The sequence below is a fragment of the Mustela lutreola genome, chromosome 16 (genome assembly GCF_030435805.1).
Source record: "Mustela lutreola isolate mMusLut2 chromosome 16, mMusLut2.pri, whole genome shotgun sequence".
Lineage (NCBI taxonomy): Eukaryota > Metazoa > Chordata > Mammalia > Carnivora > Mustelidae > Mustela > Mustela lutreola.
Genome location: NC_081305.1, coordinates 29,547,212 through 29,569,529, shown reverse-complemented (window position 1 = coordinate 29,569,529; position 22,318 = coordinate 29,547,212). Strand labels below are relative to the sequence as shown.

Here is a 22,318-nt window from a genome sequence, read left to right as displayed (position 1 = left end):
TCGATCCCAGGACCCCAAGAACATGACCTGAGCTGAAGGGCAGAGGCTTAACCCACTGAGCCACCCAGACTCCCCTATATATATATATATATTTTTTAAAGTAAACTCTACCCCCAACACAAACTCTTGGACTCAAGATCAAAAGTCACGTGCTCTACTGAAAACTTAGCCAGCCAGTTGCCACATTTCCTTAACTTTAAAAATGGAGAAGAGGTATCTTATAGAGTTATTCTAAGAGTGAGATGGTAAATCAAAAGCAGTTAGCACATTTTCCTGGAATGTCAGTATTACTTGAATATTAATTTTTAACTTGGTGTACAAATGAGTGGGCAGGTCTCAGTTTTGTGAAAGATGTTTCATAAACTGACCAGCTGAATTTGTTTTTGTTCTGTCCTTTCTTTGTTGCCATGAGGCCTAGTCCCAGGGCTTCCTACCTCAACATACAAGCTGTCCAGTTAATTCTGGCATCTTTACAGTTTCTATTCTTCAGAGATGCACCACAGTAACTCAGTTTTGTACGCGGATATAAATGGTCTGTGCATGTCTAAGATATGGAAAAAAAAAGAGTTTATATTTTATTTCAAACCACCCCAAGAGCCAAATGCAAACAAAGTGAAGGTGCCCTAAGGCAGAGCTTCTCAATCTTTAGAATGTTGGGCCTAGAATGTAAAGTCCAAGAGAATACCCAGTTTGTCTTGTACACCTCTGTATGGTATTCTCAGAGGCCAACACAGAGCTTGGCACATAGCAGGCATTCGCTAAATAGTTGCTGAATGAATGGAATCCATGGAGCTTGAGGGTGTGTAGACCCAAGAGATGGTTTTTAAGATCTTGTATGCATCTATGTGTATATGCAATATCTTTAGAGAAAGGGCTCCTAATCTTTATTATAACTTGTCAAAGGTGGAGAATCACTGCATTCAGTTGTGGCATTAAACAACGAACAGACATATACTTGAGGGATCACTTTTTACTTCTTTTGGCAACACTGCTACAGGAATGATCAGTTTTAGGAACCAAATCATCAAGCAGTTTAAACACAAGACACTTGTGAAAATGGTAACTCCGCCATGATAGAGTTACAGTAGCTTTTATGATAATGGTAGTGGGATTAACATTTACTGAATGCTTACTAAAATGTGCCGGGGCTCTTCTAAGTGCTCCGTTAACGTGCATTAATCAAGTATCTCACAATATCCCTATGAGGTTGTTACTCAAATGATTCTTACCTTACAAATGAAAAAAAGAAACAAAAACAAAAACAAAAACACCCAAGAGGCAGCTTTGGTAACTTGTCCAAGGTCACACATTTAAGTAGGGGTTGTTTGGTCATATTTTTGATTGTCTTGATTGGGAAGGTGGAAGGCAGTGTTACTGGCATCTAGAGGCCAGAGACGAAGTTTAATGTCCTGCAGTGCGCAGAAACCTCACCAAAGAATTATGTGGCTCCAAATGTTAAGAGCGCTGAGATGAACAAACCCTGTGCAATGCTGTCACAGATCTTCGTCATCAACTAATGTTATCCCTCCTTGCTCACCATGCTCACTCAACACTCCTTTAGGTTCCTCAAAGCCATGGAACCCTCGCCTTGCTCAAAGCCTTCGCATCAGCTGGCTCCGCATCCTCTGGGGTTCAGCTCAAATGTCCCTTCCTCAGAGATGCTTTCCCTGATCACCCGCTGTCAGAGTACTCTTCCTCCCAAATTCATCACTGTTTATTTCCGTCGTAGCAATCATCATTACCTAAAATTTCTTATCTGTTCACTAGCTCATTTCTACTTCGTCTCCACTAATAAGGTATAAGCATCTCGGGACGACTATCAGTCCTGTTCACAGCGGTAGGAAACAGTGTCTGGGGGCAAGGCAGGCACCGAGATTAATATTTACTTCACGATTAAATGAATACCTGGCATTGAGACTAACACGGTAAACAGGAACTCCGTGTTTATGTGGTTAATAGCCTATGGGGGTAACCAGACGATAAACAAATAATTGTAAATAATTAAGCAAACAATAGGCCATTCGGGAGGCTTAAGGGTCCACCAACCAACTCTTAAACCAGGGCTAATGAAAGAACTGGGTTTATGTGCCCTTCTACTTGAGGTACTTGGATAGGCACGGCAATGATCATCAACTCTCATCACCCAGGGTTTCAGGGTAGGATGTAAAATTTCAAACCGGTGCTGGGCGTGGGGATAATGGGCGGGCTGTGATTCAGGCCTGGGTATGTGGTGTCTCGTGTCGGGCTGCTTTTCACACGAGCAGAACTCTAAGGCCTTCTCTCGGACATAGGGCAGACCCCAGGACCCCGACCCGTGCTGCACGTAGAGGGTGGGCCACCTCCGCGCCCCTTGACTCCCCCGGAGTACTCACCGCCACTCTCTCCCCGCGGCTAGCTACCGTTGCTATAGCGCCGACGGCGTGTTGGGCGCCTGGCGGAGAGGAGCACGGGAAAAACATGGCAGGCTCCGTTGCCTCCTGGGAAATGTAGTTTTGCTCCTGCTCTCACCCGCCCGCTCGCTGCGTAGATTTCGGCCCTGGGAAATTCTCTTGCCCCAAACCCCGAGGCGCTCTCGAGCTTCGCCGCCTTGCATCTTGGGAATGGTAGTTCTCGTGGATCTGACGGAGAACGGCGCTGGACGGGAGCAGGATGCCGAGAGAACTACAAGCAGGAGGCGGGGTCCAGGGAGGGGGATCTACGCGGCTAGCAGTGGCGAAGACGGCTGTAGCGGCAGCATGAAGCGGACCCCGACCGCCGAGGAACGAGAGCGCGAAGCTAAGGTATGTCGGCCTCTCGGCGGTCTGGGATCCTTCGTATACTTGTAGCTAGGGGCCGGGAGCTGGAAGGGTTTGGTTGCATGGCCAGCGGACGCACAGTCTTAAGCCAAGGGATGACAGGGCCTTGTCAGTAAGGGAACCAGAGACATTGGGGGATACACATTCATGCTGGTCAGGATGCGGGCCTAGTCGTGTTGGATCTGCTCACCGGTGAGAGTCACGACACCCATTTCCTTTCCCTGCTTTTCTTGGTCTTTGTAGTAGCTACCCTGATGCCTCAGTTTACCGGACTGTGATCATCACAGATGTTCTTTCTCTTAGTAAGGGTTTCCTAGGACTGAGATTAGTTCAGATGAAGTATCTGTGCGGTCAGATGTGTTTATTGGGAACAGTTGTCTCAGTGGCTGCCTGTTGTGATCTGTGTCTTCAGCACAGAGGAGATGAATCTAACTACAATCCTGTTTTCCACCTTTGGAGTTTCGCTTCTGATAGTTGCTGTTGCATAGGTGGCAATAATAAGATCTACGGTGACTTCCTTTTTTTTTTTTTAAAGCATTTATTACATCTCAGGATCTACGTTAAGTTGGTAAAATTTATAGTATTTCATGTTGTTACCATAGCAGATAGATATTATGCAGATGGGGTAATAACAGTCCTGTTTTACAGCTGAAGACTTAAGGTTCAGAAGAATTGAGTGTTTTCCTCTCACTTCCCAAATCAAGTTCTGTTGGTTTGTTTACACATGTCTGTGACATGTCCATTTTTTCTGTCTCCACCACCTTGGACCAAGTTTCCATTATCTCTTTAATGGATGTTGCAATAGTCTCTGTATTGGTCCACTCTTATTCTTCATCCTAACAACTCCCTTGTCCTCTTTCTTCCACACAACCAGTCCCTTGCACACTATGGAGAGTGGTCTTTTCAAAGTGCAAATCTAATGATGTCCCCCCCCCTCCCCCGCCAACCACCTGTTTAAAAATCTTCCATGATGTTCTGTTGCTCTTTGGAGAAAGAGAAGACTTCACATGGCCTGCAATGTCTTGCATGGTTTGGACCCTGCGTGTTCCTACAGCCTCATGAGACATGACACTTTCCCTGCTCTCTACCCGTCAGCCACTTTGTCCTTCTTAAAAGGCCCTCTTTCCTGCTTTATCTGGTTACATAGCCTTTACCCGTGCTGCTGTATTGTCTACTCTATATTAGGCAAATATTAGAAGTAAGGACCAATGGGAACTAAAACAGACACAGTTCTTGCGCTTGTAGAATTTAGAATCGTGCAAGTGAGTTTGTCTTCGGGCAGTACTTCTGTGGATTTAAAATATAAAATCTGGGGGTGTCTGTGGGTGGGCACAGTTGGTTAAGCATCTGCCTTTAGCTCGGGTCATGGTGTTGGGGTCCTGGGATCGATCCCTGCATCAGGCTCTGTTCAGTTGTGAGTCTGCTTCTCCCTCTTTTTCTGTGATCTTGCTTGCTCTCACTCTCTCTCAAATAAATACATGAAATCTTAAAAAAATACATATATAAAATCTGTCCTATAATGACCCGAGTTATAACGAGGTTTCACCAAGGACCTGAAGTTTTCATGCTAGAGTCCGCCTGTGGTATGGACAGTATATTAAAGACGGATTCAGAGAGGAGAGGATCCTTCTGAATTAGTCTACAACAGTGCTGAGAAAGAGATGAATGTCAGCCAATGGCATTGTGTATGTTTTAGCTTTATGTTTATGTTACTCATTCTGTTGATTTATTGAGCATCTATTATTTGCTAGACACTGGAATTATGACTTAAACTAAGATAGAATCCCTGTGCAAAGGAGCTTTTACTCTACTGCAACCTTACCCTTTGCCTGTGAGATAGAATGTCATCACATTTATGGAGTGGAAACCAAGGCTTGAGGAAATCATGACTTGCCCAAGGCCACTTAGTTGCTGTGTGGAACTAGGACTCAAACTAGTTTCCACTTTCAACATGTGAAACACATTGAATTGGTAGAGCAAGTTATCTTCCTCTTTACTTTAAAGAATTCCTTTGATACTTATTTAAATTTGCATATGAACATGTTACTGGTTAGAACAAAGTATAGGCAATTAAGTTTTAAAGGTTAAACGGAAAATGGTCAGTTATTCATGAACTTTCTTATTTTCTAATTGACTTTATTGAGGAATAATTTATGTACAATAATTTGCACACATTTATAGTGTACAGTTTGACAAGTTGTGACAGGTGTATACACTTGTGACACCACCATCATAGTTGACATAGAGAACCTCTCAATCCCTTCTAGAAATTTCATCTTGATTTGTGGTCAGTGTCTCCCCCACCTTGGCTCCGAAGCAGCCATCAATAATGTTTTCTGTTACTGTAGACGAGTCTGTATTTTCTAGGATTTCATATAATGGAAACAAACTGTGTGTACTGTTGAGTCTGTCTACTTCCACTCAGCATTTTTGAGATTTTTGAGATTCATTCATGTTGTTCTGTGTATCAGTAGTTCTTTCCTTTTTATTGCTGAGTGATGATTTACTGTATGGTTTTACCACATATTGTTAATTCATTCACCTGTTGCTGAAGTACATTTGGATTGTTTCTGGTTTGGGGCTGATTATGTAAAAAAGCTGCTATGACCATTCACGTATAAGTCTTTGTCTTTGTTTCTCTCGGATAAGCACTCAGGAATCCAATTGCTCAGTTCTATGTAAGAAACTGCCAAAGTGATTCTGCCACTTGCATTAGTTTCCTAGGGCTGCCTGAGCAAGTTCCCATGAACTTGGTGTCTTAAATCAACAGACATTTATTCTCTCTTAGTTCTAAAGGTAAGTCTGGACGCAAGGGTTTCACAGGTCATGGTCTCTCTGCAGGCTCTAGGGGGAGAATCCTTCCTTGCTTCTTTTAGCTTCTGGTGACTTCTTGGTTTGGGCAGCAAACCAGTTGGCTTCTGTGTTCCCACGGCCACCTTCTCAGTGTTTTGTGTGTATGTGTCAAATTTCCCTCTCCTTTCTCTAGTAAAGACACTGGTCGTTATATTTAGGGCTTACCCTAAATCCAGGATGATCTTAATCTCAGGATGCTCAGTGTAATTACATCTACAAAGACCCTTTTTCCAAATAAGATCACATTTACAACAACCATGGGTTAAGATTGGACATATCATCTCGGGGGATGTTATTCATACCCAGTACACCATTTTATATCTTCCACAGCTGTGTATGAGAATTCTAGTTGTTCCATGTCCCCACTGATATTTAGTATTGTCAGTCTTTAAAATTTTAGCCATTCTAGTGGCTATGTAGTGGTATCTCCTCGTGGCTTTAATTTGCATCTCAGTGACGACTAATGAAGCTGAGTATTTTTTTTAAAAAGCTTTGGACGTATAACTTATGCACTATAAAACACACCTCTTTTAAGGGTACAATTCAGTGATTTCTGAAATATTCACAGAGTTGTGCAATAATCACCATAATTTCATTTTGGAACATTTCCATCATCTCCCAAAGACGATGTATATTCCTTTGTAGGTTATTCTCCATTCCACCTCTTGTCCCTAGGCAGCCACAGATCATTCTCTGTTCTCCAAAGTTGCCTTTTCTGGAGATTTCATGTAAATGGAGTCAGACAATATGTTGATCTTTTGTGTTTATTATTAAATAGTATCATATTCCAATGTATGAATATACCATCTTTTATTTAATCCATTCACCAATTGATGGATATATGGGTTTTTTATACTTTTTGGCTATTATTAAAAATGCTGTTGTGAACATTCATATTCTCCTTTTCGTATGGACACGTATTTTCCTTTCTCTTGGGTAGAGGCCGAGGAGTGGAATTGCTGGTCATGTGGTAAATCTGTATTTAACCTTTTTTTTTTTTTTTTTTTAAAGATTTTATTTATTTGACAGATAGAGATCACAAGTAGGCAGAGAGGCAGGCAGAGAGAGAGGGGGATGCAGGCTCCCCGCTGAGCAGAGCCCGATGTGGGGCTCGATGCTGGGCTCAATCCTAGGACCCTGAGGTCATGACCTGAGCCGAAGGCAGAGGCCTAACCCACTAGGCCACCCAGGTGCCCCTGTACTTAACATTTTAAGAGACTGCTGTACTGTTTCTTTGGTCTGAAGGTTTGAGTCCTTCCCAGATTTTTCTGTTGAAACCCTAATCCCCAAGGTCATGGTATTGGGAGGTAGGGCCTTTTGGAAGTGATTAGGTGATTAGGAATGGGATTAGGGCCTTTATGAAAAAGGCCTGAGAGAGCTTCTCATCTCTTCTGCATCTCTTATGCGAGGACACAGAAGTTTGGAGTCTTTAGCGTGGAAGAGAATCCTCCCTAGAACCCGACCATGCTGGTACCAATTTCTTGGACTTCCAGCCTTCAGAACTATGAGTAACACATTTCTGCTGTTTATAAGCCACGTAGTCTGTGGTATTTTGTTAAGAATGGACTAAGACATTGTTTTCCAGTGTGGGTGCGCCATTTTGTTTCCACCAGCAATGCTTGAGGGTTCCAATTTCTTTCTGTCTTTTTTTTTTTTTTTTTTTAAGATTTTATTTATTTATTTGACACAGAGACAGAGATCACAAGTAGACAGAAAGGCAGGCCAGGGAGCGGTGGGGTGGTGGGAAGCAGGCTCCTTGCTGAGCAGAGAGCCTGATGTGGGGCTGGATCCCAGGATCCTGAGATCATGACCTGAACCGAAGGCAGAGGCTTAACCCACTGAGCCACCCAGGCGCCCCAGGGTTTCAATTTCTTCACATACGTGTCATCTCCTGTTACTATCTTTTAGATTTTAGCCATCTTCGACGGTGTGAAGTATATCTCATAGTGGCTTTAAAATTTTTTTTTTAAAGATTTTATTTATTTGGGATAAAGTGAGTATGTGAGAGAGAGCATGAGCGGGGAGAGAGCGGGAGGGCTGAGGGAGAGGGAGAAGTAGGCTGCCTGCTGAGCAGAGAGCCAGACACTGAGCTCCATCTTAGGACCCTGGGATCATGACCAGAGCAGAAGGCAGGTGCTTAACCAACCCAGGGGGCGCTCCTTGTGGCTTTGATTTTTATTTCCCTAACGTGTAATGATGGTGAGTTTGTCTTGTGTTTATTGACCATGTATCTATTTGTTTTTGTGAGGTGTCTGTACAAATCTTCTGCCCATCTTTTGAGCTGGTTTTCTTCTTAATAGTAAGTGTTATGAGTTGTTTGTATTTTCTAAGTGTCAGTTCTTTGTCGATGGTATGTACTGTGAACATAGTTTTCCAGTCTTTTAGTTTGCTAAATGGTTTTTTGAAGAGCAAAAGTACTTAATTTTGATAAAGGTCTAATTTATTGATATTGCTTTTGATGATTAATGCTTTTTGTGTTCTATCTGTGAAATCATTACCTATCCCAAGGTCACAAAGATTTCTTGTTTGCTTTTTAAATTAAACTCGATCATCCCCATAATGGGTAAATATTACTTTTGGTTTTTCTTTTCTCTTTGAAATAACTTAGATTGTGTTTTTTTTTCTTGTGATTGCTTAGGCTGTAGATTTTTATACAGGGTCCAAGTCCGGTGGGTGAATGCAAAGGCTGAACTAAATATTATCTAGCTTTTCCAGATCACGTTTATTTAATCTGTATTAAAGCCTAGGAATGCACCAAAGCATATTCATGCATTTTTAAAATGAGTTTTTCTTGTAAGACATACAGTAGCATGGTCCCGATCAGTATTTGGTGGCCCCAGTGGGAACCATGGCCTTTAAAATTTCCTTGCCGTTGGGATGGACGGTTGGCAGCCCATGCTTCAGTTTCTCCAGCCAGAAAATGGCGTCAAGCGAGGCTTCTAGTGTGCATTCCTGTGAGGATCCAGCGTGATGAGGTTTGGCCCCTACCAGGGACACAGTATTTACAGCTTGGAATCTGTGCTGTTGTCCGAAGGGCCCTCTACTGATACAGGGTTGCCCCCATGTTTTTGCTTTTCACAGATGACCTCGTTTGTTGTTTGAAAATAATTTAAAATTCATAAAAGAGCAGCAAGAGTAGCACAGAGAGCCCTCACAGGCCTACCGTGCAGGTGCACAACTTGTTAACACATTGCCACATTTGATTTTTTGCTTTCTCTCTTCCTATATATCCACACATGAACCATTATTATTATTACTATTGTTTTTAGAGATTTTATTTATTTGAGAGCGAGTGAGCATGAACCAGGAAGTGGCAGAGGGAGAGGGAGAAACAAGCTCCCCACAGAGCAGAGCCCCCGATGCCGGGGCTCGATCCCTGGACTCTGGGGTCATGACCTGAGCTGAAGGCAGAGGCTAAACTCACTGAGCCACCCAGGCGCCCCTATTATTTTTTCAATGAACCATTACAGAGGAAGTTGGAGACACCTTAATGTTCTTTTACTCCTGAATACTTCAGTATTTATTTCCTAAGAACAAGGACACTTTGTTGTATAGAAACACAGTCAGTTGTCATGTTCAAAAAAAATAACATTGATAAAATACTCTTATTCCAAAGTCCATATGTAAATTTTGCTAATTGCCCTAAGGATATCTTTTATAGCTTTTTTCTCCCCCCCTTAGCCCAGGTTCAATTCTAGGACCACACATCACCTGTAATTGTCATGTGTTTGGTATCTTTTAACCTCCTTTAATCTGGTCTACTTAATTTGGTTCCTTATGCTTTCTTTCATGACATTGACATTTGGGATGAATAAGGCATTGTTGACATTTGGGATGAGTATAGGCTGTTTGTTTTGTATGCTCTCCCAGTATTCTTATTTGTCTTGATACTTCCTGATGAGAAGAATCACATTATGCATTTCTGGCATGTATATTTTTGCAGAAACACGGGGCTAGATTAGAGATCACACATTTACAACTCACATATTCGTCCTGCCTGTAGATGTGTTTTCCTTGGCCCAAACTATGTTTGAGAGTTTTCTGAATTATTTTCTGATACAGAGTGGAGATAAAAATCTGTCTAGCTTTCTGGTAAAACGAGACTCTGGCAACACTGGGCTTGTCCTGCACTCACTGGAGCCGAAGAGTGGCTGCCCCTTGAGAGGGGGAAATGGACTTTCCATTTGCCACTCTCCAGCTTTGCCCCTTAGCAGGTCAGAGTATGGGGCTTGTGAGCTAGTACCTTGCATTCAAGTCCTGCTCCGTCAGTGTTTGAGGCAAGCGGCTTCATTGCCCTGAACCTTATGTTCTTCACCTATAAAATTGTGATATTTAGGCTCATTTGAGGATTAAGTGAAATATATGGAAAGCATCTAGAACATTCGTGGCCCATATTAAAAATAAAAGTAGTTGTTACCACCATCATGTCATCGGCACCAAAGTTACCACCTATCTGATCCCTGTAGATATTTTAGGCTATGTTCAGGATATTCCTTTGGTACATGGACATCAGCTGTCCAACTGGACAGATTTTCTCAACTCGGGGTTCTACTGACTTCTGTGCATCCCAAATGGTATAAACTATGTACTGCTCTTGGGAGAACTGAGAAAATAGTCATTCAAACCATTTTGTTTTTTTTTTTTTTTTTTTTTTTTTAAAGATTTTATTTACTTACTTGAGAGAGAGACAGTGACAGAGAGCATGAATGAGGAGAAGGTCAGAGAGAGAAGCAGACTCCCCATGGAGCTGGGAGTCCGATGCGGGACTCGATCCTGGGACTCCAGGATCATGACCTGAGTCGAAGGCAGTCGTCCAACCAACTGAGCCACCCAGGCGTCCCATTTTGAATGACTATTCATTCAGTGGTTCAGTGGTTTGAATGCCTATTTTCTGTGTTCTGTGGTTCAGATCAGAAATCTGGTTAAATGCCAGGTAGCATACAGGGGACTAGGGGCAGGCGGAAAAATATGGCAGATTTAGTTCCTTGGAACTGACTGCCTTTCCATGAAAGGAAACAGTAGAGTGGTAAGTTTTATCATGGAGCAAGGAGCGTGTACGGTCCTATGGACGTCATTGGAATTCCTTCCAAGATTGTTTAACCTCATCTTGGGGTCATGGAATTCCCAAGATATGGGGCAGGGCATGGTCATCTGAGCAAAGCTACCTGGCTCTTCTGGCCTCCGGACAAGCTGGCAACAGGGCGCACAGCCAGTTCTCCAGAGACGCCATACCGGCTGAGCTGGTGACGATACTCCTCCTTAGGCCGCCCGGGAAACCTGCGGGCCAGCAGTTCCACTGTGCTGACATTCAGGTCCAGCTGCTCCACATGGTGCTGGCTGAAGTAGCCAATCTTCAGATTCCTGTGAGCATGTCTGATGCCCCGAACAGGTGCCAGGTCCCCCATGAGCAGCTTCAGCATGGTAGACTTCCCAGGATGTATCCTTATGAGAGACCTGAGACTCCTTTAGAAGTTGTTCAGAAATATTAGACCTGTTCTTTTTACTGATTCCAGTTTGGTTAACACAGTGTTATATTAGTTTCAGGTGTGCAGTGTAGTAATTCAGTAATTCTTGTTTTTTTTTTTAAAGATTTTATTTATTTATAGGCAGAGAAGCAGGCAGAGAGAGGAGGAGGAAGCAGGCTCCCTCTGAGCCGAGAGCTTGATTTCAGGACTCTGGGATCATGACCTGAGCCGAAGGCAGAGGCTTTAACCCGCTGAGCTACCCAGGTGCCCTGTAATTCAGTAATTCTGTATATTATGGTAAATGTGCTCTTAATCCCCTTTACCTGTTTTACCCCCCCCACCCCCAACTTCCCCTCTGGTAACCATCTGTTTGTTCTTGGTACTTCAGAGTCTGTTTTATGGTTTGTCTGTTTTTTTTCCCCTTTTTTCTTTTGTTTTGTTAAATTCCACACATGAGTGAAATCATACAGTATTTTTTTTTTCCGACTGACTTATGTTTTGCTTAGCATTACACTCTCTAGCTCATCCATGTTGTTGCAAATGGCAAGATTTTGCTCTTTTTACTGGCTGAATAACATTCCATTGTATAGCTACACCACATCTTTTTTTTTTTTTTTTTTTTTTTTGGAGTAACCTCCATGCCCAGTGTGGGGCTTGAACTTGTGACCTGGAGATTAAGAATTTCATGCTATTCTGACTGAGCCAGCCAAGTGCTCCTCTACCACATCTTCTTTATCCATTTATCTGTGGGCACTTGGGCTGTTTCCATAATTTGGCTATTGATGGTGCTGTAAATACCGTGTAAACATGTACATACATGGTGCATATATCGTGAATTAGTGTTTTTGTATTTTTTGGGTAACTGTCCAGTAGTGTGATTATTGGCTCATAGGATAGTTCTAATTTTAATTTTTTGAGGAATCTCCATATTGCTTTCCATAGTGGCTGTACCAGCTTGTATTCCCACCAGCAGTGCAAGAGGGTTTTTTTTTTCCCCACATTCTTGTCAACACTTGTTTCTTGTGTTGTTGATTTTAGCCATTCTGGCAGGTGTGAGGTAATATCTCATTGTAGTTTTGCTTTGCGTTTCCCTGATGATCAGTGATGTCGAACATCTTTTCATGTGTCTGTTGGCCATCTGGATGTCTTCTTTGGAGAAACGTCTGTCATATCTTCCACCCATTTTTTAATTGGATTATTTGTTTTTTGGGTGTCGAGTTTTAAAAGTTTTTTTATGTATATTGGGTACTAACCCTTTAGTGGTTATGTTATTTGTAGACATCTTCTTCCATTCAGTAGGTTGTCTTTTAGTTTTTAGGTTTTTTTTTTCTCCAAAGGTTTTATTTACTTATTAAATTTGCCAGAGAGAGCGAGAGAGTGTGAAAGGACAACCAGGGAGAGCAGCAGGCAGAGGGAAAAGCAGGCTCTCTGCTGAGCAAGGAGCCCAATGCAGGACTCGATCCCAGGACCCTGGGGTCATGACCTGAGCAGAGTCAGATGCTTAACACATTGAGCCACCCTGATGTCCTGGCTATCTTTTAGTTCCTTCGATTGTTTCCATTGCTGTGCAGAAGCTTTTTTTCTTGATGTAGTCCCAATAGTTTATGTTTGCTTTTGTTTCCCTTGCCTCAGGAGACACATCTAAAAGGAAGTTGTTATGACCCTGTCAAAGAGATTACTGCCTATGCTCTCTTCTAGGATTATTATGGTTTCAGGTCTCACATTTAGGTCTTTAATCCCTTTTGAATTTAATTTTGTGTTTGGTGTAAGAAAGTGGTCCAGTTCATTCTTTTGCATGTTGCCGTCCAGTTTTCCCAACACCATTTGTTGAAGAGACTGTCTTTTTTCCCATTGCATTATCTTGCCTCCTTCGTCAAAGATTAATTCACCATATAATCGTGGGTTTATTTCTGGGCTTTCTATTCTGTTCCATTGATCTATATGTCTGTTTTTGTGCCAGTGCCATAGTGTTTTTGGTAAGTACAGCTTTGCAGTATGACTTGAAATCTGGAATTGTGATAAGCCCAGCTTTTTCTTTTTCAAGAGTGCTTTGAGGGGCACCTGAGGGGCCCCCGAGTGGCAGAGTTGGTTGAGTGTCCAGTTCTTTGTTTTGGCTCTGGTTGGGGTCTCAGGCTCTTGAGATCAAGCCCCATATTGGGCTCCATGCTCAGTGCACAGTCTCCTTGGGATTCTCCCTCCCTCTGCCCTTCCCTTTCCCCCAAATAAATGAATAAATCTTAGAAAAAAATTGCTTTGGCTATTTGGAGGTTGTTTTTTTTTTTTTTTTTTTTCTGTTTGTTTCCATAAAAATTTTAGGATTCTTTGTTCTAGTTCTGTGAAAAATGCTGTTGTTATTTCGGTAGGGTGTTAGAACCATTCTTTAGTCAGGGAGCAAAAAGATGTAGATGTTGAAATCCAAGCTAGTTTCAAGGGTTCTTATGTTGTCTTGGGTAAGATCATCTTTTTAAAAAAATACTGAAAATGGAACAGTTTAGATTTGTTACTGAGACTATTATATGCATTTAATAGGAACATAATAATTTTAAGTAATGTACATTTGTATCAGTGAAGGAATATATCCAGAATAAACTTGTTGTTTCAAATAAATATCATTAAAAAAGTCTGTTTTTGGTGGCAGTTGTCTTAATATCATTTAATAAGATATACCTTAAGTTATATGGTCTAATGAGATGTAAATATAATAACTGAATAAAAGAAAGTTTGTTGTTTATGTATGTACTTATTAGGTCTTTTTACTTAGATTTATTTATTTATTTATTTATTTTCCAGTTCAGCGTTGGTTTATTTTGCCAGTCTATGAGTTGCTAACTTAAGAAACCAAATGTAGAACATTTTTGATAGAGGCCAATGACCGGGGGACTTAAAAAATTAAAACTTCTGGCAGATTCTACTCTGTGATTTTTTTTTTCTACAAAAGTCTTTATTTTTTTGCTTGCTCTCTCTTCCAGTGTGTGGGTCAACTTTCAATCACCGTTTTGTAGTTTTGATTGCCTTCTTTGGATAGAAGGGTTTGCTTATTTGTGCATGGCTTCCGAACCACTTTGTATACCTTCCTTGGAAAGTCAACTAGCTAAACCATTGAGTCACTGTGAATTCATATTACTTTGTATTATTTCCAGGTCTGTTTCTTAACCATATCAGCGTTGGTTTTGAAGACTAAATTTGCCATTTGAGAAAAGTCTTAGACACTTTAAACAACCATTAGCTTCTTTGAAGACAGCACTGGTGTGTGATTCATCCTTCTGTCTCTTCTGTATACCCTACCACAGGGTCTTACACACAGGAGACATTCGTAGGTATCTGTTAAAGAAAGATTGAATGGTTGAGAGCCTCCAGTGTCTGATCCGGGTTATGTGCGACCCTTAACAATAATCATTTTGGCTCGCTGGCTGCCAATTGGATTTCACTGGGGCTAAGTTTGGCAGTGTGGTTTTTGGTGTTTACACTGATGCCTCAGGAAACTAGAGACCCTGTCTGGTTAGTTTTGTTATTTCCCCATTCTATCCCTGGCACTTAACATAGTAAGTATTCCATACATATTCATCAAATGAATGAATGAATTCCCCAAAGCATCACCTGTTGTTGGTCATTAGGCTTTTCATCAGTGAGACCTGAAACAGAACCTGAAAGAAATAATGGAAAAGGGTTAAATACTTTATGAATTTTAAATTACTTGACATAAGTGTAGGTACAGGTATTAATTTTGAGAAACAGGATTATTTTCAGCACATGCTTAGCAACTGCCCCCAATGGTTTTCTAGTGCTCGCTTTCAAATTTAAGATGCTAGTTTACCCTCGAGGGTTAGTATGTTTTTAAGTTGTTAGTATATTAGGGTAGATTTCTTGATAAAGTTATATTTAAAGTGTGACTTTCTAACCTCTAGGAGACAAGAACTTTATAGTTGAGATGGTACTTTTGGAACTTTAAAGAAAGTTACAGTTCAGAGGTGGATTTAAAGTTCTGCTAACCACATTCACTTGACCTTCTGTTATGCACTGGTCTTGTATTATTTTACAAATCTGTCTCACCAGTGGATTTTTCCAGTGCAAGCCTGGAGGAATCTTGGGGGCTGTTGAGTTGGATCAGGAAATGTTCAGGAGATGAAGACTTGCATTGGTAGGAGCTTGTTTCCAAACCTTTGTCCTTGGCATCGTGTTTGTCTGCAAAGCCAGTGCTTGTTTGAAAGCTGACCCTTGACTAGGTGCTATAGGCTTGCATTTCTATTTATGCTACGAGCATCTGTCCTGTTGTCACGCACATCATTTATTTGCTCTGTAGTTTTGGAAAGGGCACGCTTGCAAAGTAACCATGCCTGCCTTGCTATTAAAGAAGGGCCATATGGCTAAGTGACAGTCGAGACCTTTACGGGTGGTAGGAACCAAGTAGAAAACTCAGTCTGAAGGACCACATTCTGTTACATCTGGTCTGAGGTGGTGTGTTGTCAGGGCATGGGTGTTTTCATAATCGTTGGCGTTCAGAAAATTCTGCGCTCTGATTTCTGCACGAGTCCTGAGTGCCCTTTGGCACCTTCATTTAGTGACTGGAGCATTCAAGGCTGAGCCTCAAGGGCCATCATTTCTCTAATAATCATAAAAAATGGGCTGATGTGGCCACCTTAACTCACGCTGCTGAATTGGACGTGATTAAAGTCTCAAAGCTGTATAAATATGGATTTTCTGTTTCTATGCACAGCAGTCCATTATCTCAGTGTTTTCCAGTTGGCCATTTTTTTTGGAAGACAGAAAATGGAACATTTTGTGGATGAAACGCCCCCCCCCCCCACCAGACCCCTCACCATCAGCACAAACATTCTGGTCCGGTTTTGTTTTGTTTTTTCTTGAGAATAGTACCGGACAAACGAATGCAAACATTCCCTAGCCTGTTGTCCTGTCAATTTTGTTATTTAGGTAAATAGTGTGCAATTTATTATTTTTTTTTAATTAAAAATTAAAAAAAAAATTCTTTTGGTGGTTTGTTTTTGCAGACTCAGCAGCCAAGGTGCTGCCAAGCCCTTTTTGCTCTAGTCATATTATTGACTGCTAGCACTATTAATGAGACAATAATTGGGAAATCGGAGTCCTTGTTCTCCTAAAACCTCATCCTGGCCGTGGAAGCAGCCAGGCAGGGGCGGTTGCATATGCAGACGGCGAGGGAGGAAAGGATGAGTGGCCGGTGTGCCCAGCTTTTAAATTCATCAGACCCCTGCTGCTTAAATTGCCCCAGCTGTTAATGCTGGAACCATTACAGTAATGGACTCAGCAAATGAAGGAGAACGAAGACACGCACACTTTATTACCAGAGGGGCAATTTTCTCTTCATCTGTAATAGCAGCAGTGCCTCGTATTGATCAGACCATCAAGATACTAATCCTCTGTAAAATTACTTGTTATAACTGAAAATGTGTTAATCCAAATCAGTCTGTGTCCTGACTGTCTACTTACTATTGAATACAGACTATTAGATGGTTTATTTTTCATGATTTAAAGCCCTTGCCCTGGAAATGGTTGGCGTTTCCCTCGCAACACTGAGTGCTTAATCTTAGCTATAGCCCAGGGTTGTCTTTTTGTTTTAAACAGAACATCACCCACTTAATTAAGGAGTGAGTGTGTGTCTTGCTGTCTGAGTTATGCTGGTGTTTTATGTTCCTCTGGATTTATTAAGCATCTTGTTTTACATTCGGTCTGCGGTTTGTGCTGTAAATAAAAATAGGCCCATCTTGCACATATCAGAAATTTGCAGGTAGCAAATGTCAATAAGTACCAGGGACGGAAGGTTCTTTGATTTATATTTCAGGCCCCACGTTGTGCTTTGTCGATTGAACCCATAGGCAAGATGCATCCTGGTGTCTTCTGTGTAGCAGATGTGTTTTTGCATCGTTGTCCGAGAAAGTTTATGGTTATTTCTGCATCCTTGGTTCAGGAGATTGCTTTTTAGACAATGAGGCAGATCTCCTCCTCCTCCTTGTGTTTTGTGAAATGACTGCAGCTAGGAACTGTTAGAAGAAGACCTGTTCAAAACGGAGTTCTGCCTTCCCTAACGGTTGGGATTATAGGAATTACTCCCTACAATTCCCATCTTTTGCCAGTATAGCTGCTGCCTACTTTCTGTGTCTATCTGTATACAGACTCAGATCTCCTCTAGGTGATAGTTGTATATATTCTCCCATATTGTCACTGCTCAGAGCATTTATTCATAAGGCATTCTCCAAATATACTTAATTAGTACTCCTTGTGTGACAGGAATTGTGTTAGAGGCTGGAGATTCAAGGATGAATAAGATACAATTTTTGTCTTTGAGGACCTCTGCTCAGTAGGTCCATAGGCGTATGAATAGCAAATGGTGGAATTCACTTGTGACTGTAGTTCCTGGGAGCGGATACCAGTTATGGGTGTAATAGTAAAATCAGCCTCATCGATTTTTTTTTTTTTTTGAGGTGTTACCCAAAGCAGAACTTTGCAGCTTCATCACACTTTAAGACTTGCATCTGAATGATTCCTAGCTGTAGGGAAGAAATCTCTTCTTTTCTCCCTGGAGCCTTGTTTACTGCCCCCTGGAGACAGTCAAAGGAAGGATTTCCAAAACTGGTTTGATCAGTGACCACATTTTTGGATATGTGTGTACTTTCCCGTGGAGACTGCTTTAAAAGAGGATAGTGCTCATTCGATTGTTTATGTTCCGACATCTATATTAGAAATCAGTCTTGTTGCTTTAGAGTATAGTTTATCAGTAGCCTGTTGTGGTTAAGAGTATGGATTTTTGGACCCAGTCGGCCTTGTTACCCCTTAGCTTCTGTACTTACTAGCAGAGCGGTCTTGGGCAAGTCACCTCATCTCTTTCAGCCTCAACTTCATCTGTAAAATGGGAATAATAATAATTGTCAGGATTAAATGATTTAACATATGTATTTAAAATAGAGTTGGGCATATATATTTGTTTTATAAGCAATAGCTGTTACTAGTACCAGACATGTGATTGTAGGTAATGAAAATATTTTTAACATGCAGCTAATGAAAGATAGCTTTGAAAATGTATGACCACAATATGTATGGCGTATAAGATAATTGAGCATTTATTATTTAAAATATTTTTTTCCTGAAAAGTGATTGTTTGTTATATTAGAAAGATTTGAAAATACAGAAAAATACCAAGAAGGGGGGGAAAACCTGTAATTTTTCAGAGATAACCACTGTATTTGTATGTTGGTATATTGTTAAAGTACTGTATTATTATTGTGACTATTATGTGTATAAAATATTCTGTGAGCCCAGTTTTATCTGAAATATATTAATGATATGTATTCATATAAGGTATTTTAAACAGAGCTGTACAGTATTTCATCATATGGATTTTTATTATCTAGTATTTAATCTTATGGCTTTTTTTCCCTGCTATTATAAATTATCTTTCAGTGACACAAATCTTTGTGTGAACCTCTAGTATTTTCCACAGGATAAATTGTCAGGTTAACATTTATAAAGAGTTTTGGTTTGCATTGTCAAATTACCACCCAGCGAGGGAATGCCAGTTTCTACTATAATAAGCAATGCCTAAGAATATGTATTTATTACATCCTTGCCTTTTATTTTTAAATTTTTGTTATTCACAAGTTTTTCATCCTTTAGGGAAACCTTTTCCCACCTATCAGATTAGTCACTTGTATGTCCTAGTTATATTGTGTTTTAAAATTTTCATATCATTCTTGCAATGCATTGAGAATTGAGCTGGTATATGAAATGGAATGGATGTCTAACTTTTCCCTCCCATATGGTTACCCCGTTTACCCCCTGCATTAATTGACTAGTTTGAATGCCAGAGTACTCAATTCTGCTTTGTTATTTATTTATTTATTTAAAGATTTTATATATTCATTTGACAGAGAGAGATCACAAGTAGGCGGAGAGGCAGGGAGAGAGAGAGAGAAAGAAGCAGGCTCCCCACTGAGCAGAGAGCCCAAAGAAGGGCTGGATCGCAGGACCCTGAGATCATGACCTGAGCTGAAGGCAGAGGCTTAACCCGCTGAACCATCCAGGCGCCCCTTTGTGTTTGTTTTTATTTTGTTTTATTATTTCTTTTGTTTTGACTCTTGTTCTTGATACACCATTTTAAGTACCAGAGTTTTATGGTACCTTCCAATTTTAGGCATACAAGACCCCCATGACAGTTCTTTGTTTCAGAAGTTCTTGGCCCTTCTTTTGTATGGAAAACAACAGTTTTCCCAGTTAAACTTAAGAAATCATTATTCAAGGTCTCCTGGGTACATCAACTCTTTGGTATTTTAATTGTTACTGAATTAAATTTATAACTTAATTTGGGAACAACCGAAATATGGTAAGAATTTTTTCTCATTCGGCAGCATTATTTGTCTTTTCATTTATTTAAGCTCTCTTTTATGTTCCCAAAATGTTATGCAATTTTGTTCAATTAAGTACTTTTTATTGCCTTTTGGGTTAATTACTAGATATTTTACATTTTTGATTATTGTTTTTGGCTACTATTGCAAATGGGTTATTTTTAAATTATATTTTTAAAGTGGCGTATGAGAGGGACGCCTGGGTGGCTCAGTTGGTTAAGCAGCTGCCTTCGGCTCAGGTCATGATCCCAGCGTCCTGGGATCGAGTCCCACATCGGGCTCCTTGCTCCGCAGGGAGCCTGCTTCTCCCTCTGCCTCTGCCTTCCACTCTGTCTGCCTGTGCTCGCTTTCACTCTCTCTCTCTCTGACAAATAAATAAATAAAATCTTAAAAAAAAAAAAATAAATAAAGTGGCGTATGAGAAAGCTTATTTTGTGTGCTGTTATTGTAATAGGCTACAAGTTAGAATGATATTTTTTGGTTCAATTTTCTTGGGTTTTCCAGGTTTATCCTAGGTAGATAATTTAACAATCTGCAAATATAATTTGGTCTTTCCCCCTTAAGTAGTTATACTCTCTTTTTTTTTCTTGTGTTATTGCATTGTCTAAGACTTCTAAACAGAGGCAATAGAAGATAGTCATACCTTTACTAGTTATGTTTTAGGATTCTTATAGTAAGTGTAATGATAGTTGTTGGCAATAATCTTTGATTTTTAGTTTATGTTTTTACTAGGGGCTGAGGTTGAATTCTTGTTGAATATGTTTTTGATGTTTATTTAGATGGTAAATGTGTTTACTTTTACTGATAGAATATAGCCTATTAATATAGTTTCTAGTACTGGTTCCTTGGCATAGATTCTACTTGATCACCTTATATTGGCTTTTTAACGTACTATTGAATTCAGCCTTTTAGTATTTCAATTGGGAAAGCAAGATGGCTCTGTAACAGTGATTATCAAGGATGCTGCATGGTAGTACCCTCAGGGAATATAGCAGATTCTTAAGTGAAGCATATTTAATATACATGTTATTGTCACAATTCATAAAATTTAATAAAGCTCTTCTGAGTGATGAGGATAAGCTAATGGTAGAGGGAAGATATTGCCCTGTTACAGTGTTGGGAAACTTTTCTTTTTGTGCTTTCTTTGGCAAGTTTTGGTATCATAGATAAGCCTGTGTCATAAAATGAATTGTACCGTTTTCCTCTTTCTGTGCTCTGGAGCCTTTAGAAAGCATCAGAATTATTTTTCCCTTGGACATTTGAATTAAATTACTTGTAAAAATTTTCATGTGATGTTGGGGAAGGTAATTTTTGGATAACTGTTAAAATATATTTTCTAGTTATATACAGTTTTCTTTTTTTTTCCCCTTTTGGGTAAATTTTGGTCATAAGGTTTTCTCAGATATTGAAGTTTCATACGTTCTGGAATGGCACTGAGCATAACATTTTCTGGCTTATAAGGTAGAATTGTGCAGTTTTATAATTTAAAAATTCCATATTCATTTTTTGTATCTCCTTTAAAATTTTAACTTTCTGTATTCATATATTCTCTTCAAAATTTGATTATATTTGTGGTCATTTTGTTGAAAACAGTCTCTTGAATTTGTTATGCTAATTTATTAATTTTTGCCTCAATATTTTTTCCTTCTGCTTTGCTTAAGCTAATTTTTATTTTACTAAATGCTTGAGATAAATACTTAGTTAATTTATTAACTTTTTTTTAAAATATGGGAAGCATATCAAAATCCTAAAAATAATTTTTTTTCTGTGTTCCTGTAGCAATATGTGCATGTTTTTATAGCACTTACCACTCAGTATATCTCCCCCTTCCTTAGTTCTACAGATTATATTTTATCTTTTTACTCTGGTGCATGCAGAGTCTTGAGCACAACCCTAAAAATGCTATGTAGATATAAATATGATTTAAAATAGAAAACTTTTAGGATTCTTATCTTATCCACTACTTTACTGACTCTACTTCCCAATAAAGTATCAAGTTTTTTGGAGGAGAAACTTTTAAACACACACACATACACACACACACACACACACACACACACACATTCTCTGAAATATTTAGGACAGGACATTGTTGACAGATAATACAGTAAATATTTATTGATTGAATGTTTTAAAAAAAAAGCATCTCGTTTACTTGGGGTGCCCTAGACAGCTACATCACTACATGGTAAAATGGATGTTCATTGCTTGAGGATGTGAACCTTTTGGTTCAATTGCATTTTCTCTGCAGAGGAATGCTGGAAATGTATTCTTTTCTCCAAATGAACACTGGAAAGCTAGTGTAATTTATATAAATTGATAGCAAATTATAAAGTTGATAGAAATTCTTTTCTATTTTTGTTAAGTCTTAGAGCAGTTTTTTTTTCCTTCTAAGTTCTTATTTGGAAGAAAAATAAATACATGATTAATCTCTTCCCTTTCAGTTACACTTACATTGCAATTTCACTGCTTCTCTTGCACTGAGATTTATTTTTATTTTTAACTGATTTTGTTTATTGCTACAGAGGGTGATAGTGTGTCATTGTCTCTTACTTACGACTGCCCAGGTTTTTGGGGGAAATGAATGCCATCTGGTAAGTCAGTCCTAGATTAACAGGTTGATTTTAAATTGCCAAATGCTATCCCAATGCAGAATGATCGATAGTAGATTTTTGTGTGGTTATGAAACGTTTTCTTTTAGAATAGCATTCATCGAAGGACTTCACATAACCCCTGACATTCCAGTGTTTGGTTTCTGGTAGAGCATGTGGTACCCCTCCCGTGGCCTCCTCCCCCACATTTTGGCAGTTCATTGCAGCTGGAAGAAGTGGGC

At 39.9% G+C, this 22,318-nt stretch overlaps 2 protein-coding genes across 6 annotated transcripts in view; one reads left to right on the top strand and one right to left on the bottom strand.

The window, feature by feature from the left end:
• Positions 1-2,476, bottom strand: part of RPGRIP1L (RPGRIP1 like) — a 93,695-nt gene extending 91,219 nt beyond the window's left edge. For 2 of the 3 annotated variants that reach the window (XM_059152151.1, XM_059152153.1), the window contains exons 1-2: positions 2,373-2,476; positions 435-544 (exon numbers count right to left, since the gene is read on the bottom strand). In XM_059152151.1, the coding sequence (XP_059008134.1) occupies positions 435-544; positions 2,373-2,459 (197 nt within the window). In that variant the 5' untranslated portion in view covers positions 2,460-2,476. The remainder of the gene's footprint in view (positions 1-434; positions 545-2,372) is intronic. The other variant, XM_059152152.1, reaches the window with a different exon arrangement.
• A 109-nt stretch (positions 2,477-2,585) lies between these two features.
• The window catches only part of FTO (FTO alpha-ketoglutarate dependent dioxygenase), a 373,670-nt gene continuing 353,937 nt past the window's right edge, over positions 2,586-22,318 (top strand). For 2 of the 3 annotated variants that reach the window (XM_059152155.1, XM_059152154.1), the window contains exon 1: positions 2,586-2,780. In XM_059152155.1, the coding sequence (XP_059008138.1) occupies positions 2,601-2,780 (180 nt within the window). In that variant the 5' untranslated portion in view covers positions 2,586-2,600. The remainder of the gene's footprint in view (positions 2,781-22,318) is intronic. The other variant, XM_059152157.1, reaches the window with a different exon arrangement.